At 36.3% G+C, this 15,935-nt stretch overlaps 1 protein-coding gene across 4 annotated transcripts; it reads right to left on the bottom strand.

The window, feature by feature from the left end:
- Positions 1–212: 212 nt before the first annotated feature.
- LOC105792393 (protein TIC 100) lies at positions 213–14,126 on the bottom strand. Of its 4 annotated transcripts, none has more exons than XM_052633478.1 (11): positions 13,356–14,126; positions 12,952–13,023; positions 12,261–12,350; positions 11,972–12,145; positions 11,621–11,711; positions 11,148–11,210; positions 10,970–11,036; positions 9,778–9,881; positions 9,562–9,688; positions 8,708–9,453; positions 213–940 (listed from the first exon to the last, which is right to left on the bottom strand). In XM_052633478.1, exons 1-11 carry the CDS (start codon positions 14,000–14,002, stop codon positions 524–526), a joined length of 2,598 nt encoding a protein of 865 aa, XP_052489438.1. In that variant the 5' UTR covers positions 14,003–14,126; the 3' UTR covers positions 213–523. The 4 variants fall into 4 exon arrangements, with proteins under 4 accessions (XP_052489438.1, XP_052489442.1, XP_052489441.1 ...); XM_052633482.1 differs by lacking the exons at positions 8,708–9,453; positions 9,562–9,688; positions 9,778–9,881; ... (4 more) ...; positions 12,261–12,350; positions 12,952–13,023 and adding exons at positions 1,234–1,976; positions 2,085–2,211; positions 2,294–2,397; ... (4 more) ...; positions 4,524–4,613; positions 5,163–5,234 and having other exon boundaries at positions 13,356–14,125; XM_052633481.1 differs by lacking the exons at positions 8,708–9,453; positions 9,562–9,688; positions 9,778–9,881; ... (5 more) ...; positions 12,952–13,023; positions 13,356–14,126 and adding exons at positions 1,234–1,976; positions 2,085–2,211; positions 2,294–2,397; ... (5 more) ...; positions 5,163–5,234; positions 5,567–6,334.
- Positions 14,127–15,935: the final 1,809 nt, after the last annotated feature.

Below are 15,935 nucleotides of genomic sequence, written 5' to 3'. Positions count from 1 at the left end.
GAGACCAAATTATATTAGAAATTAAAGTATAAAGTAAATATCAAATTTAAACATATTATAAGGACTAAAATTAAAATTTAACCATTTTCTAAAATGTAAAAAAGAAAAAGATTCATGATGAAAATGCCACCTGTCAAAAGAAGGTCCTTTGGATCGTTAACTAGATAAAATTCGAATGTTTTGATTTGAGAGTTTTCAATGCTAATCAAACATAAAAAATTCACTTGAATAAAATTTAAATTCCAAATAATTTTCGAGTATAAATTATCCGATTAATCAAAGCCAAAAATTACATGAAATTCCGGTTAATCATTCCCTCCAAACCTGAATGAAAGCATCCAAGGACTATGTCATCTGGGCTTTTTCTTTGTATAGGAGAAAATGCTCAAAATGCTTTTTCAATGTTTAACTTTGACGTTATTTTTCTTTCTAAGTGCATACTTTAAAATTAAGATTGGCCAAAAACCCAATCAAATGCAACCTCAACAAAGAATGACCCTCGTAGGTGCAATCATTCAAGTTCCTACAATGAGGCTCCATGCCTTTTAGTATCCGTGTATGATTCCAAATAACAAACCGGAATATGCAAAGATAAGATGCTGTATGAATATTTCTTTGGTGCAGCATGCAGCTCATAACGGTTAAGATTTTCAGGTTGTCTTACACGGCTTCTGGTAGTAGTTGAAGGACATGATAAGATCTTACATAAGGAGTGTAACTGAGACTTCTTTCCACTATATTGGTTTTGTGGTTGATACTTCTGATGATCTTGCTTGAATGCCCTCAACCTTCCTTTGTGGCGTAGCACCAAAGGGAAACTGACCGAATCAGTTGTTTTCAATGAATCACTGGCGCTTTCCACACTTGATGAAGGATGGGATTTTAGTGGTAATCTACGTTGTTTCAATGCTAAAATAGATTCTCGCAATGTAGATGGAACCTGTAAAGCGAAAGATGATAAATATTGAAATCCGCAATATAAAAGCAAGGCAACCTCCGAAAGACTACCTATCCAATTAGCCTAAAGGATTGTGAAAATAAACAGAATAGGCATAAATGGTCATTTCAGTTACAATCTGATATCAGAATAAAGGCTTTTCAGACAAATTCCCTATTCATCAAAGAGCAAAGGCTTCACCTTCATAGACCATTTATTTCTCCACAAGCAAATTAGAGTTAGAACAGAAATGAGAACAAAACATGGACATAAAAATGAATTGTATAAGAACTTACCACCGAAACAAGGCTGCAAGAAGCAAACAATGAAGATGAAGAGAATGGAGGCTCCCTAGGCTTCTTTTCCTTCTGATTGCCAGCAACAGATCCAAAACTGGAAGGTGTAACATCATCATCATCATCCTCTTCCTCTTCCTCTTCCTCTCCGTCTTCCTCTTCATCCACAACTTTGTCAACATCATCTTTGGGAATGGCTTTGTCCTCTAGGTTAGCCACCACAGAAGTATCTTCATCCTCCAGCAATCCCATTTCCATCTTCTTCTCCTCCTCTTTTTCTTTCTTCTTTAGTTCTTCATCCATGTCCTCAATGGCCTCTTCTAAACACAGTTCAGCCTCTATAAGATCAAGTTCCTTTTCAATAAGCTTCATCTTCAACTCACCAGCCTTCTTCTTCTCTTCAGTCCACTTTTCTAGTTTATCAAATCCTGGCTTCAACGCATTTTCTATTGTCGTTATTAGACGCTTCCATATATTATCCCTTTTTTGAATCACTTCCCGTCCATAGAACTCATCAAATCCAAGGGGCAGGAACTTAGCCTTCTTTGGATCAATCTCTTCACCTTCTTTCACAGGTGGCTGCCAAAATAATCGGACACCATGTTCCTCATCCTCAATGTAATTGATCAATTGTCCAGTTGGGGTATGCAAAATGAGCGGGTCTTCAGTATATATTAGCTTTGACGGATCTTCAGGATCAGGCTCCGGTTCTTTGTTGATAAGTACAAATTCAGGAGTTTCATCTGATCAATAAAATGTAACCATCCATTTAAAAAAACCAAAAAGGAAAAGGATTCTTCATATCACTTTTGGAGACTAAGAAATAATAACAGAAGCGAATAAAGAAATACCTTTCGACCACCAATATTCAAGCTCTGCAGGCATAGGTAACCTCAGGGGAGCTTTATAAAATGAGTTCAGCCACATTTCTCTTTCCTGATCAACTTCATGCACATATGACTTCCAATAATCAGGAACCTGCCAACAAACATACTTATTTCTTCTCCCTTTTCATAATTGTGGAAAGAATCCACCACGCGAAAGAAAAGCTTTTACTTACTTCGTAGAACTGATTGATAAAGCCTGGTGCCATCCACACATCTTCCTCCTCATAGAAATAGGGGTGTTGAGGATCACCATAAGGGCCCCTCTCTTCCCTAACCACTATACATGCAAACCAAGATAAAAAGTCAAGATTATATAAGGTTAATGTTTAAAATTGTCAGTGATTAAATGTAAAAAGGCATAGGGGTTCCAAAGTATCATGTAGAGGGTAAATCCAAAGAAAGTCATGCGTTCAAATTTCAGAGTATAGTCAAGTCAGGCCTTCCGCAATGAGGAACATCCAACATGACAAACTGCACTTGAACTTCAAATCATATTCTAGAGGACCCAGAAAACAAATTATGCAAAACAGTCAACAAGAGGCTCCTTGAATCTCCAAAGAACTTCCTTTTGCACCCAATAAATAGATAAGCAGAAGACTGTGAGGGAGGCTTTTAGCAACGATAACACTTATAAGTTATAACCCATATTCATCTCTAAATATGAGTACGTACAACTTCAAAATATTCAGCTTCATCACAAACCAAAAAGTTGACCTATTCAGTTACCGCAAGGTACAAAGTTCAGCCACTTCTATTTTCCTTTTTGTTTTCTTCCCTTTCTGTTTTTTACTCTAGCATAGCTCTACAGCCATGATCTAATTAGCACATGCTTGAAACATTGGCATGATTGACACTAGGGGACACAACTCTCATGTCAACCATAACAGAAACTTGTAGGAACAATTATAAGAGAAAATTATATGTCAAATATACCTGAACAAGTCGAATTTTAAAGATGGTATGCATTTTTTGTTGAAGAAACTTGCACAGAGATCTATCTTGTTTCCATATATAAAATTTTAGAAGTTACCAAACAAGATTTTGTGCTTATGCAAATCTAATAGTTAATAAAGCAAGACTACATACTTCCATCTGGCTTATTAACAAACATCCGAGCCTTAGCAGCAGCAACCTCTGCAATACCAGCATGCATCTGAAAAACTGCAATGTCAGAGAAATACCATAATATAGAATTTATTCCAACCCCCCCCCCCAAAAAAAAAAAACTTCATTTTGAACTATTTATTAAGTAGGAAACAAATTGAGAATACCGCTGAAATGTTCTCATCACAACCATCTAAATCCTCCAATAACTCTCCAAAATAGAATCTACCCTGCACCGTTACAAATTATGGAACACAAAAGCAGTCAAGCACTTTTATAAGACAATTTGAGTAGCAGAAATGGTTCATACAACAAGTGAAAAATAATATATCATATGTGCATGTAATATAGTATCAACCATTAACCAAATAGAACAATGAATGTTTTGCATTCTCTTAAAACCATTATATCTTAGCATCTTTCTTTTGAAAAATATTGTACAAATTTCCTACTTTTCAACTATTATGTTACTAGAAAGCATTATTTTAAAGAAAACTGAGGCCTATAAAGCAGAGGCAAAAACTTGGATGCAGCAACACATACTAAATCTTATGTAAAAATAAATCCACATCTTCATGGAAGAAATGGATTGAATTACGCAAATTGAGACTCAAACAGAACAGTCTATATTTTAAGCACATACATAGATGGTGCGCTCATTGACTTCATATACACCACACCCATGCATTCTGCCATGCTTCCACTGGCCAGCATAGCGGTATCGACCCTTCTCCCTGAAACAGAAATGTTTGTCCTCTTAACACCACAAATTGAGATACATGCCTGCTAAAGTCTCAAAAGTTCGGCAGAAAAAGTAAGATACAAGTGCCTTGCATGATACAATGTAAATGCTCAATATGTGCATGTGCAGATTGGACAATTGGGTAGGATTAGGAAAAGCAACATGCATATTATCAAAAATAAAAACAAAATAAGGCAGATTCAAATGCAATGACAAAAATAATAATAATAAGACAAAAAGAAATAGAATATTTGATGGAGAAACATACGGTTTTCTGCCAAAATGTTTGATCCATATATCACTCTCATAAAATGGTATTTCATATTGCCCATCCGCCAGGCGAATGCTATCCTCAACATCCATCTCTAACCATTCTCTATCTTCTGGAGTCATGAAATCTCTTGATATTATTTTCCCTTCAGCTCGCATTTTTGCTTCAAGCCTAGAAAAATGGGAAAATTCCAACTTCATTGTATCATTTATAATCAATTGCTGAGATTGTAAAACCTATGCTATAATATAAGTGCATCATAAATAGTTCACAAATTGTTACGTACTTGGAACCTGGCACAGGTTCTATATCAGGTATATCAACTTCAACAACCCCATGACCTTCCATATTGTTTTGCAACCATTCACCTTCATACCTATAAAAGGAAGCATCCTGTAAATTTTCTAAAAAAAGCGTAAGCAGCTCAAAAGTACTTGATGCAACTTAGCCCAAACGGAACAATTTCTAGACCCATAAAACAGAGGAAAATAATATTTAAAGAGCACTCTCTGGGTTGAATAGTGCAGACGCTGTCATTTCAATCCTAACAATGTTGTCAAGACTCGAATCACTACAGCCCACAACGTAGGGAGTTTGATATAGTCCACCTTTTTACTAATAAAAAACTTTTAGAAAATAACAATAATAAAAGAAATATTTAAAGAGAACTTCAATCGGGCAAGCTTCTACTTGCACCTGCTGCCGTACAAGAAAGGGTCTTCATTGCTTTTATAGTCTAGCACCTTGGTGCTTGACATCACTGACTCGTATAACTACAAACAATCTTATCTGCATGTTTAAGGGTCCTTCAATGCAGGATGGTACTAGAACATAGGTATGAAGAAAGCGTAAAACAGCATTATGATAAAGTGAAGAGATACACATACACAAGAAATCAAGACTGAAGTGTCAAGCATTGACAAACCTGACCAGCCCCTGTTCTGCAACATAAACACCTTTGCCATGAGCCAAATCATCCCAAACCGTGCCTTCATACCTTAAACAAAATGCAGAATGACTATAATGAGTAATCAAACAAGTCAAAGCAAAACCAGAATCAGGCATACCGTTACCCGGAACTTCAAACATGTCAAAAGCAAACTACTGGATTAAAAACGAGTGGAGGACTGACTTTCAACATAAAGCCACAATTTTGCTTCGTGCAATTGACCAAGTTCAAACTTATCCAAATGCACATTTAGCTACCTCATTTACAAACTCCCCAGTCCTAAATAAACTACCATACTGCAATAAAGTTGCATACCTTAACAAGACAAATAGTAACAAAATGAGGGGAAAAGAGTAAGAGAGAGAGTCGGTTTAACATACGAGCTTCCATCAGGGAAAATGTAGCTGACCCAATTGAGAAACTCCTCAATCCTATCCAACTCTTCAATAACTGCTTTGGGGTTCGAAATATCATAATGATTGTCCGGTATAGCCGGATAAGGCTTCCGATAAGGAACATAAAACGGGGCAATCCCCGGGTCCCGGCCCTCCTTAATCTCATCCCTAACAATTTTCCAATCTTCCTCATCAGCCCAAACAGGGTCCCAACCGGGTTTGGTCATCTCCAGAGGAGCATCCACCCAATACTCCTTCAAATCCTCTTCCCGCCAATTCTCGGGGTCTGGTGGAAAATCCCATAAGTCTTCGATGTAAACGTAGTCTTCGTCTTCTTCCTCTTGGATCCTCTTGATTCTCTTGCTCTCCAGCACCCGAGTGTACCTGCGGATGTTGGTTTCGGGGGTGTTTACGGTTTCAAGTGGGGCCTCTCCGGGTCGGGTGTAAGTGAGCGTTTCGGAATCGGATTCCTCGATGTAGTCGTCAGAGGAAGAAGAGGAGTAGTCAGAGTCGGAGTCGGAGTCTGGGTATTGCTGTTGCGACTCAGTAAGTTGTTGTGCTTGTTCTTCTTCTTCATCATCCTCTTCTGGGTCTTGTGACTCAGTGAGTTGTTGTTCCTCTTCGTTCGACATTGCTTTGCAGTAGAAAGAAGGGAGAGGTTGAAGAAGATAAGGTAGAGAATGTTAAGAAGAAAAGGATCGTTAGGATTGAAGACAGCGGTTTATCATTTCAAAAGGGTTTTGGGCGTTTTGGCATTTTCCATGTCTTTTAAGTGATTTTTGTGGTGTACCTACCTTTGCTTTCTATTTTCATTTTGGTAAGTATAGACAAATGATGTTATCTTTTTTCATGTGAATTTGGTAGATAATAATATTTTACACATTTTATTAATTTGGTTCTATTTTTAGAAAATTTAATTTTAAATTTTATACATTCTCTTAATTTTATCTTAATTTTAAATTTTTAAAAATTCAAAAAATTAAAAATTATTAAATGTCTGAAAAAAATACATAGAAATTAAAATTTAGCGGGTGAAACAAAAACATGAAATGGATCGAAACAAGGGTACTATTTCAAGGAATGAGGCACAAACAATTTCATGGTTCTAGACAAGATTCTCCACATCTTTTTCTTAGGTTATTAAATGTTAAGTTTTTGGGTTGAACTTAAACAGTTAAACTTTCATAACGCATCATTCATTGCTTGTGGGCTCATTTGCTAAACTTTTAGACTAGAATTATTGAAGAATCATATTTGACACTCTTTTGATGAACATACATTTATTTATATATATTTATATGTTTAATTATTGGATTTAAATTGTTAGACTATCCAATAGGAACCTCCATTATTGGATTTAAATTGCTAGCTGGGTATATTTATGTTGACTGCACTGACAGTAGAAAGCAAATTTCTATCTCCATATCAACTATAAAGACTAAGCATATCTTTGCTTGAAGTTATTGTACACTTCTCTAGAGGTCACTATGGTGTTAAAAAAAGTGTTGCTAAACATTTCAAAGAATAATATATTGTACCTACGCACATGATTATGAGCCTCCAAGTGTTAGATGTCATGTTGATTCTTCAAAAGTGCAGAAATGATTTAATCATTAGTATTCGTTATATTTAGACCGCAATATCTGGTGAGGAGTCTTTGTACCTAAGAACATGATTATGAACGTCCAGATGCCATGTCGGTTCTTCAAGATTGGAGAAGTGATGGAGTTTTATGGTGGTTTAAACAAATATTCTTGACTTGAAATGCAAGGGAATTTTACCTTTAAACATCAATCTTGGGATTGCTCCATTTACCATGTTTACTTGATAAAAAAATAAAACCAGTTCTCATGATTCATATTCGATTGTTAATGTTCAAATTTTGATACTAATCAAATTCAAGCTCAAATATTAAAGCTCGTGATAGCTCAACTTGCTGTAAATCACAAAGTAGAATTCAAATTTGATTTCCAATATTCAAAAAATTTTCAAGCAAAACCCAAATATCTTCCAAGAGTATAAAATTTTCCCATTTACACTCCTAGTCACAGCACTCCCAATGTGAAATTTTAAATGAAAATAAAACCAATAGGACCAAAAGTATTGAAGTTGATCATTCACCCCAAATCCCAATTGCCTGAATGAAACTTTCGTTGATCCTTCAACTTTCATATAAGAATCAAAGCATCCAAGAAACATTCCAGATGAGATTTTGCTCATCGTCTAAGCTTTTTCTTTGTATAGGAAAAAATGTGCCAAAGCTCAAAATGATTTTTCAATGTCTAACTTTGACGTTATTTTTCTCTGTTTTTAAAAAATAAAAGCTAAGTGTATACTTCAAATTAAGATTGGCCAAAAAACCAATCAAATGCAACCTCAACAAAGACTGACCCTCGTAAGTGCAATCACTCAAGTTCCTACAATGAGGCTCCATGCCTTTTAGTATCTGGGTATGATTCCAAATAACAAACCGGAATATGCAAAGATAAGATGTCTGAATATTTCTTCGGTGCAACATGCAGCTCAGAACGGTTAAGGTTTCCAGGTCGTCTTACATGGCTTCTGGTAGTAGTTGAAGGGCATGATAAGATCTTGCATAAGGAGTGTAACTGAGACTTCTTTCCTCTAGATTGGTTTTGTGGTTGAAACTTCTGATGGTCTTGCTTGAATGCCCTCAACCTTCCTTTGTGGCCTAGCACCAAAGGGAAACTGACCGAATCAATTATTTTCAATGGATCGCTGGCGCTTTCCACACTTGACGGAGGATGGGATTTTAGTGGTAATCTACGTTGTTTCAGTGCTAAAATTGATTCTCGCAATGTAGATGGAACCTGTAAAGCAAAAGATAGTAACCATTGAAATCTGAAATATAAAAGCAATGCAACTTTCAAATGACCACCCATTCAATTAGCATAAAGAATTGTGAAACTAAACAGAATAGACATAAATGGTCATTTCGGTTACAATCTGATATCGGAATAAAGGCTTTTCAGACAAATTCCCCATTAGTCAAAGAGCAAAGGCTTCACCTTCATAGACCATTTTTTCCTCCACATGCAAATCACAGAATTAGAACAGAAATGAGAACAAAACATGGAAATAAAATTGAATTGTATAAGAATTTACCACTGAAACAAGGCTGCAAGAAGCAAACAACAATGAAGATGAAGAGAATGGAGGCTCCCTAGGCTTCTTTTCCTTCTGATTGCCAGCAACAGATCCAAAACTGGAAGGTGTAACATCATCATCATCATCCTCTTCCTCTTCCTCTTCCTCTCCGTCTTCCTCTTCATCCACAACTTTGTCAAAATCATCTTTGGGAATGGCTTTGTCCTCTAGGTTAGCCACCACAGAAGTATCTTCATCCTCCAGCAATCCCATTTCCATCTTCTTCTCCTCCTCTTTTTCTTTCTTCTTTAGTTCTTCATCCATGTCCTCAATGGCCTCTTCTAAACACAGTTCAGCCTCTATAAGATCAAGTTCCTTTTCAATAAGCTTCATCTTCAACTCACCAGCCTTCTTCTTCTCTTCAGTCCACTTTTCTAGTTTATCAAATCCTGGCTTCAACGCATTTTCTATTGCCGTTATTAGACGCTTCCATATATTATCCCTTTTTTGAATCACTTCCCGTCCATAGAACTCATCAAATCCAAGGGGCAGGAACTTAGCCTTCTTTGGATCAATCTCTTCACCTTCTTTCACAGGTGGCTGCCAAAATAATCGGACACCATGTTCCTCATCCTCAATGTAATTGATCAATCGTCCAGTTGGGGTATGCAAAATGAGTGGGTCTTCAGTATATATTAGCTTTGACGGATCTTCAGGATCAGGTTCCGGTTCTTTGTTGATAAGTACAAATTCAGGAGTCTCATCTGATCAAGAAAATGTAAACATCCATTTAAAAAAACCAAAAAAGAAAAAGAATTCTTGATATCACTTTCAGAGACTAAGAAATAATAAATGAAGCGAATAAAGAATACCTTTCGACCACCAATATTCAAGCTCTGCAGGCATTGGTAACCTAAGGGGAGCTTTATAAAATGAGTTTAGCCACATTTCTCTTTCCTGATCAACTTCATGCACGTATGTCTTCCAATAATCAGGAACCTGCCAAGTGCCAACTAACATACTTATTTTCTCTTCCTTTTCATTATTAATGGAAGAATCCACCATGCAAAAGAAAAGCTTTTACTTACTTCGTAGAACTGATTGATAAAACCTGGTGCCATCCACACATCTTCCTCCTCATAGAAATAGGGATGTTGAGGATCACCATAAGGACCTCTCTCTTCCCTAACCACTATACGTGCAAGTCAAGATTATATAAGGTTAATGTTTAAAATTGTTAGTGATTAATGTAAAAAGGCATAGGGATTAGGGATTCCAAAGTACCATGTAGAGGGTAAATCCAACAGAAAAAGTCATGCATTCAAATTTCAGATAAATTATACAGAACAGTCATCAAGAGGCTCCATGAATCTCCAAAGAGCTTCCTTTTGCACCCAATAAACAGATAAGCAGAAGACTTCAAGGGAGGTTTAGCATCGATAACTTATAGGCCATATTCATCTCTAAATATAAGAATCTACAACTTCATCACAAGTCAAAACGTTGACTTATCCAGTTACCACAAGGTACAAAGTTCAGCCACTTCTATTTTCCTTTTAGTTTTCCTCTCTTTCTGTTTCTTACTTGAGCAGAGCTCTACAACCATGACCTATATAGCACAAGCTTGAACATTGGTTGGCATGATTGACACTAGCAGACAGAACTCTTGTGTCAACCATAACAGATGCTTATAGGGACAATTATAAGAGAATTATGTCAAATATACCTTATGTATTTTTGTCGAAGAAATTTGCAGTGTTGAGAACGTGGGAATAGGACCAAGTCACTGGGTGATTAACAGCAACCCTGGAAGCGATGGCCTTCCCTTTATCACTATTCCTAGAACAACCTATGGTGATTGATGATCAACTCATCGAAGGGAGACTGAAACCTTTAGGGCTCATTTAGAGAGAGACCTAGATCTCTTAAAAAATAGATAGAAATTCTGCTTATGTTTTTATTCTCCAATAAGTCCTTAAATAGGGATTAATTACATAAAACTATGTTTCTAGTAGGAAATAAAACAACTAAATCCTAATAATGAAAAATAGCTTAAAATAAACTAAACCCAAAGTAAAAGTAACGTAAAATAAGAAGTAAATAATTTTACTTTAAAGACTTAAACGGATGCCTTTTTCCTCTTATATATGCAACCAGTAAAAGTGTCCACAACACACAGAGATCTATCATGTTTCTATGTATAAAATCATAGAAGTTACTGTGTCAAACAAGATTTTGTGCCTATACAAATCTAATAGTTAATAAAGCAAGACTACATACTTCCATCTGGCTTATTAACAAACATTCGAGCCTTAGCAGCAGCAACCTCTGCAATACCAGCATGCATCTGAAAAAATACAATGTCAGAGAAATACCATAATATAGAATTTACTCCCCCCCCCCCCCCTCCCAACTTCATTTTGAACTATTTATTAAGTAGGAAAAAATCTAAAAATACCGCTGAAATGTTCTCATCGCAACCATCTAAATCATCCAATAGCTCTCCAAAATAGAATCTACCCTGCACCATTACAAATTTAATGGAACACAAAAGCAGTCAAGCACTTTTATAAGAGAGTTTGAGTAGCTGAAATGGTTCATACAACAAGTAAAGAATAATATATTATGTGTGTGTATATATATAGTATCAACCACCAACCAAATTGATCGATGAATGTGTTGCATTCTCTTAAAAACATTATATCTTAGCATCTTTCTTTTGAAAAATTTTGAATAAATTTTCTATTTTTCAACTATTATGTTACTAGAAAGCATTATTTTTAAAGAAAACTGAGGTCTATAAAGTAGAGGGCAAAACTGAGCTGCAGCAACAACTATTGAATCTTATGTACACTACATCTTCATGGAAGAAATGGATTCAATTACACAAATTGAGACTCAAACAAAATGGTTTATATTTTAAGCACATACATAGATGGTGCGCTCATTGACCTCATATACACCACACCCATGCATTCTGCCATGCTTCCACTGGCCAGCATAACGGTATCGACCCTTCTCCCTGAAACAGAAATGTTTGTCTTAATAACACCACAAACTGAGATATATGCCTGCTAAAGTCTCAAAAGTTTGGCAGAAAAAGGTACAAGTGCCTCGCATGATACAACGTAAATGCTCAATATGTGCACGTGCAGATTGGACCATTGAGTAGATTAGGAAAAGCAACATGCACATGATCAAAAATTAAAATGAGGCAGATTCAAATGCAATGACGACAATAATAAGACAGAAAGAAATAGAATATTTGATAAAGAAACATACGGTTTTCTGCCAAAATGTTTGATCCATATATCACTCTCATAAAATGGTATTTCATATTGCCCATCCGCCAGGCGAATGCTATCCTCAACATCCATCTCTAACCATTCTCTATCTTCTGGAGTCATGAAATCTCTTGATATTATTTTCCCTTCAGCTCGCATTTTTGCTTCAAGCCTAGCAAAATGGGAAAATTCCAACTTCGTTGTATCATTTATAAATCCATTGCTGAGATTGTGAAACCTATGCTATAACAAACTGCATCATAAATAGTTCACAAATTGTTACATACTTGGAACCTGGCACAGGTTCAATATCAGGTATATCAACTTCAACAACCCCATGACCTTCCATGTTGTTTTGCAGCCATTCACCTTCATACCTATAAAAGGAAGCATCTTGTAATTTTTTTTTCAGCTCAAAAGTACTTGATGCAACACATTAGTCCAATACAGAACAATTTATGGAACCATAAAAGAGAGGAAAATGAAATATTCAAAGAGCACTCTCAGGGTTGAATAATGCAAACGTGATCATTTCAATCCTGCCAATGTTATCAAGGGCACAAGGTGCACTCAAGTCACTAGAGCCAAGCAGGTAAGGAATTTGATATTGTCCACTTTTTTATCAATAATAATAATAATAATAATAAAAGAAATGCAAGAGTACTTCAATTGGGCAAGCTTCTATTTGCACCTACCGCCGTACAAGAAAGCACACCTAGGTGCACCAGCCACCAGGTATGTGACTGATCTAATGTGCCTTGCCCGAAAGGGTCTCATTGCTTCTATAACCTAGCACCTCAGTGCTTGACATCGCTGACTCCTACAACTACAAACAATCTTATCTGCATATTTAAGGATCCTTTGATCCAGGATGGTACGAGAACATATGTATGAAGAAAGCAGAAAACAGCATTATGATAAAGTAAAGAGATACAAACATACAAGAAATCAAGACTGAAGAGTTAAGCATTGACAAACCTGACCAGCCCCTGTTCTGCAACATAAACACCTTTGCCATGAGCCAAATCATCCCAAACCGTGCCTTCATACCTTAAACAAAATGCAGAATGACTATAATGAGTAATCAAACAAGTCAAAGCAAAACCAGAATCAGGCATACCGTTACCCGGAACTTCAAACATGTCAAAAGCAAACTACTGGATTAAAAACGAGTGGAGGACTGACTTTCAACATAAAGCCACAATTTTGCTTCGTGCAATTGACCAAGTTCAAACTTATCCAAATGCACATTTAGCTACCTCATTTACAAACTCCCCAGTCCTAAATAAACTACCATACTGCAATAAAGTTGCATGCCTTAACAAGACAAATAGTAACAAAATGAGGGGAAAAGAGTAAGAGAGAGAGTCGGTTTAACATACGAGCTTCCATCAGGGAAAATGTAGCTGACCCAATTGAGAAACTCCTCAATCCTATCCAACTCTTCAATAACTGCTTTGGGGTTCGAAATATCATAATGATTGTCCGGTATCGCCGGATAAGGCTTCCGATAAGGAACATAAAACGGGGCAATCCCCGGGTCCCGGCCCTCCTTAATCTCATCCCTAACAATTTCCCAATCTTCCTCATCAGCCCAAACAGGGTCCCAACCGGGTTTGGTCATCTCCAGCGGAGCATCCACCCAATACTCCTTCAAATCCTCTTCCCGCCAATTCTCGGGGTCTGGTGGAAAATCCCATAAGTCTTCGATGTAAACGTAGTCTTCGTCTTCTTCCTCTTGGATCCTCTTGATTCTCTTGCTCTCCAGCACCCGAGTGTACCTGCGGATGTTGGTTTCGGGGGTGTTTACGGTTTCAGGTGGGGCCTCTCCGGGTCGGGTGTAAGTGAGGGTTTCGGAATCGGATTCCTCGATGTAGTCGTCAGAGGAAGAGGAGGAGTAGTCGGAGTCGGAGTCGGAGTCTGGGTATTGCTGTTGCGACTCAGTAAGTTGTTGTGCTTGTTCTTCTTCTTCATCATTCTCTTCTGGGTCTTGTGACTCAGTGAGTTGTTGTTCCTCTTCGTTCGACATTGCTTTGCAGTAGAAAGAAGGGAGAGGTTGAAGAAGATAAGGTAGAGAATGTTAAGAAGAAAAGGATCGTTAGGATTGAAGACAGCGGTTTATCATTTCAAAAGGGTTTTGGGCGTTTTGGCATTTTCCATGTCTTTAAGTGATATTTGTCCTTTCAGTTTTGGGTAAATGTACTTTTTGGTATCTAGATTTACTTTTGATGTTGGATTTTGGTAATTATGAATTTTCTTTTTTTTGTTAATTAGATAAAAAAGGATTATTTTAAAAGTCAATTATGGATTTAGGTCGTTTTTCTTAAATTTAGGAAAATAGATCGAAAAATAAATCGATTTTTGAGAAAAAAATTGAAAATGTGTCCTCTAGTAAGCATTTTTTTTGTTGAGATAGCAACCAAGAGAAGCATTTTCTGTTGAGGTGGCAGTCATGAGGTTGAAAGCGTGCCTTGTAGGACCATTGCATCACTCGACTAGATTCATGTCTAAACTTGAACTGGCATATCACTCGATCAAATTTGTGCATCTCGACCATTGCAAAAACTATCAATGGCACTTTGATGTGCCAAATATTACGATTCGCCAAAAATTCAGTCAAATTAGAGTATGACATCCATTCAAACTAAAGTATGAAATTATAAATTTTAGGGTTAAATATAAAATTGGTACTCGAACTTGTACATTTCTCTCATATTGGTACTTTTATGATTTTTTTTATCCCAGATTGGTACCCAAACTTGTTTTTTCGTCCACTATATTGGTACCTAAGGCTAACGGTGTTAAATTTTTGCTGATGTGGCAATGCTGGCCACTTGCATGCTGCCACATGCCACTCTCTTTGGCCTGAAAAGCTACCCCCTTTAATTATTTTCCATTTCATTTTATTTTCATTTATTTTTTTCCTTTGAAATTTTTTCCCCATCGTCTTATTTTACCTCTTTGGCTGCTGCAACTTTTTTTCTTCTTTTTTTTTTCGTTTTTTCCTTTCTTGTTTTGCAATGACAATCAACTATTTTTTTACACCAATCTTTTCCTTCCTAAACCTTAAAACCCTTCTCTTCCATTTACTTTTTTTTGGTTTGTTTCTCGAGAAAAAAAATCTAGTTCACCTCTTTTCCTCAACCAAACACTTCTTCTTCACAACAAATTTTGCTGAAAGAAATTTCAATCACCATTCAATAGTGTATCTAACAGTCTCGTGAACTTCATCTCATGAATGCTTTGAACCACATGTAGACAACAAAGAAGCAAAAAAGTGCAAAAAGACATTTCCTACCATATAAATTCTAAAGGGAAAATTATTGCTAATAATTTTAGTAATAGATGAAATCTTTTTACACAATAGACATAATGAATACCATGTTAAGTGCAAATAAGCAATGGTTATTATTTCTCCTTTTTTTTCAGGTTACTTTCCATGACTACAATGGTTCAAAGAATTCAGAAATAAACCTTCCTCCACGAAACATTAATGCCCAATCTTCACCTCCCATTTCTCTCCCCATTAAACCCTCAAACCCCAACACCAAAACCCCAAATTTACCAATTAGCTTTTATTACAATACCCTACAACAACCCATAAACCTAAACTCAGTCCCCACTCAACGATTCAATTTGAACTCTCAAAACCCTTTTTGAAATAAGTTCCATGTTTTCTCGAAACAAAACCTATCCTTGTTCTCTATAAACCCAAAATCTTCCTTTTCCAAACATATATTGAAAAGGGTTTTGATTAAACATAAATAAGAACCAGAGAAGAAGCTTTTGATTAAAAAATTGAAAGTTTTTTAGATTTGAAAATCTGAGAAAAAAAGAAATAAAAGAGATTTGAAAAGTCTAAGGGAAAAAAGAGATGAAATTGGAGAAGACAAAAAAATGTTGACATTTTCGATTGTTTTCTTCCTTTAATATATGTGTTATGAACAATTAACATAAAAAGA

Source organism: Gossypium raimondii, chromosome 7 (genome assembly GCF_025698545.1).
Source record: "Gossypium raimondii isolate GPD5lz chromosome 7, ASM2569854v1, whole genome shotgun sequence".
NCBI lineage: Eukaryota > Viridiplantae > Streptophyta > Magnoliopsida > Malvales > Malvaceae > Gossypium > Gossypium raimondii.
This window is presented reverse-complemented; position numbering and strand designations above follow the sequence as displayed.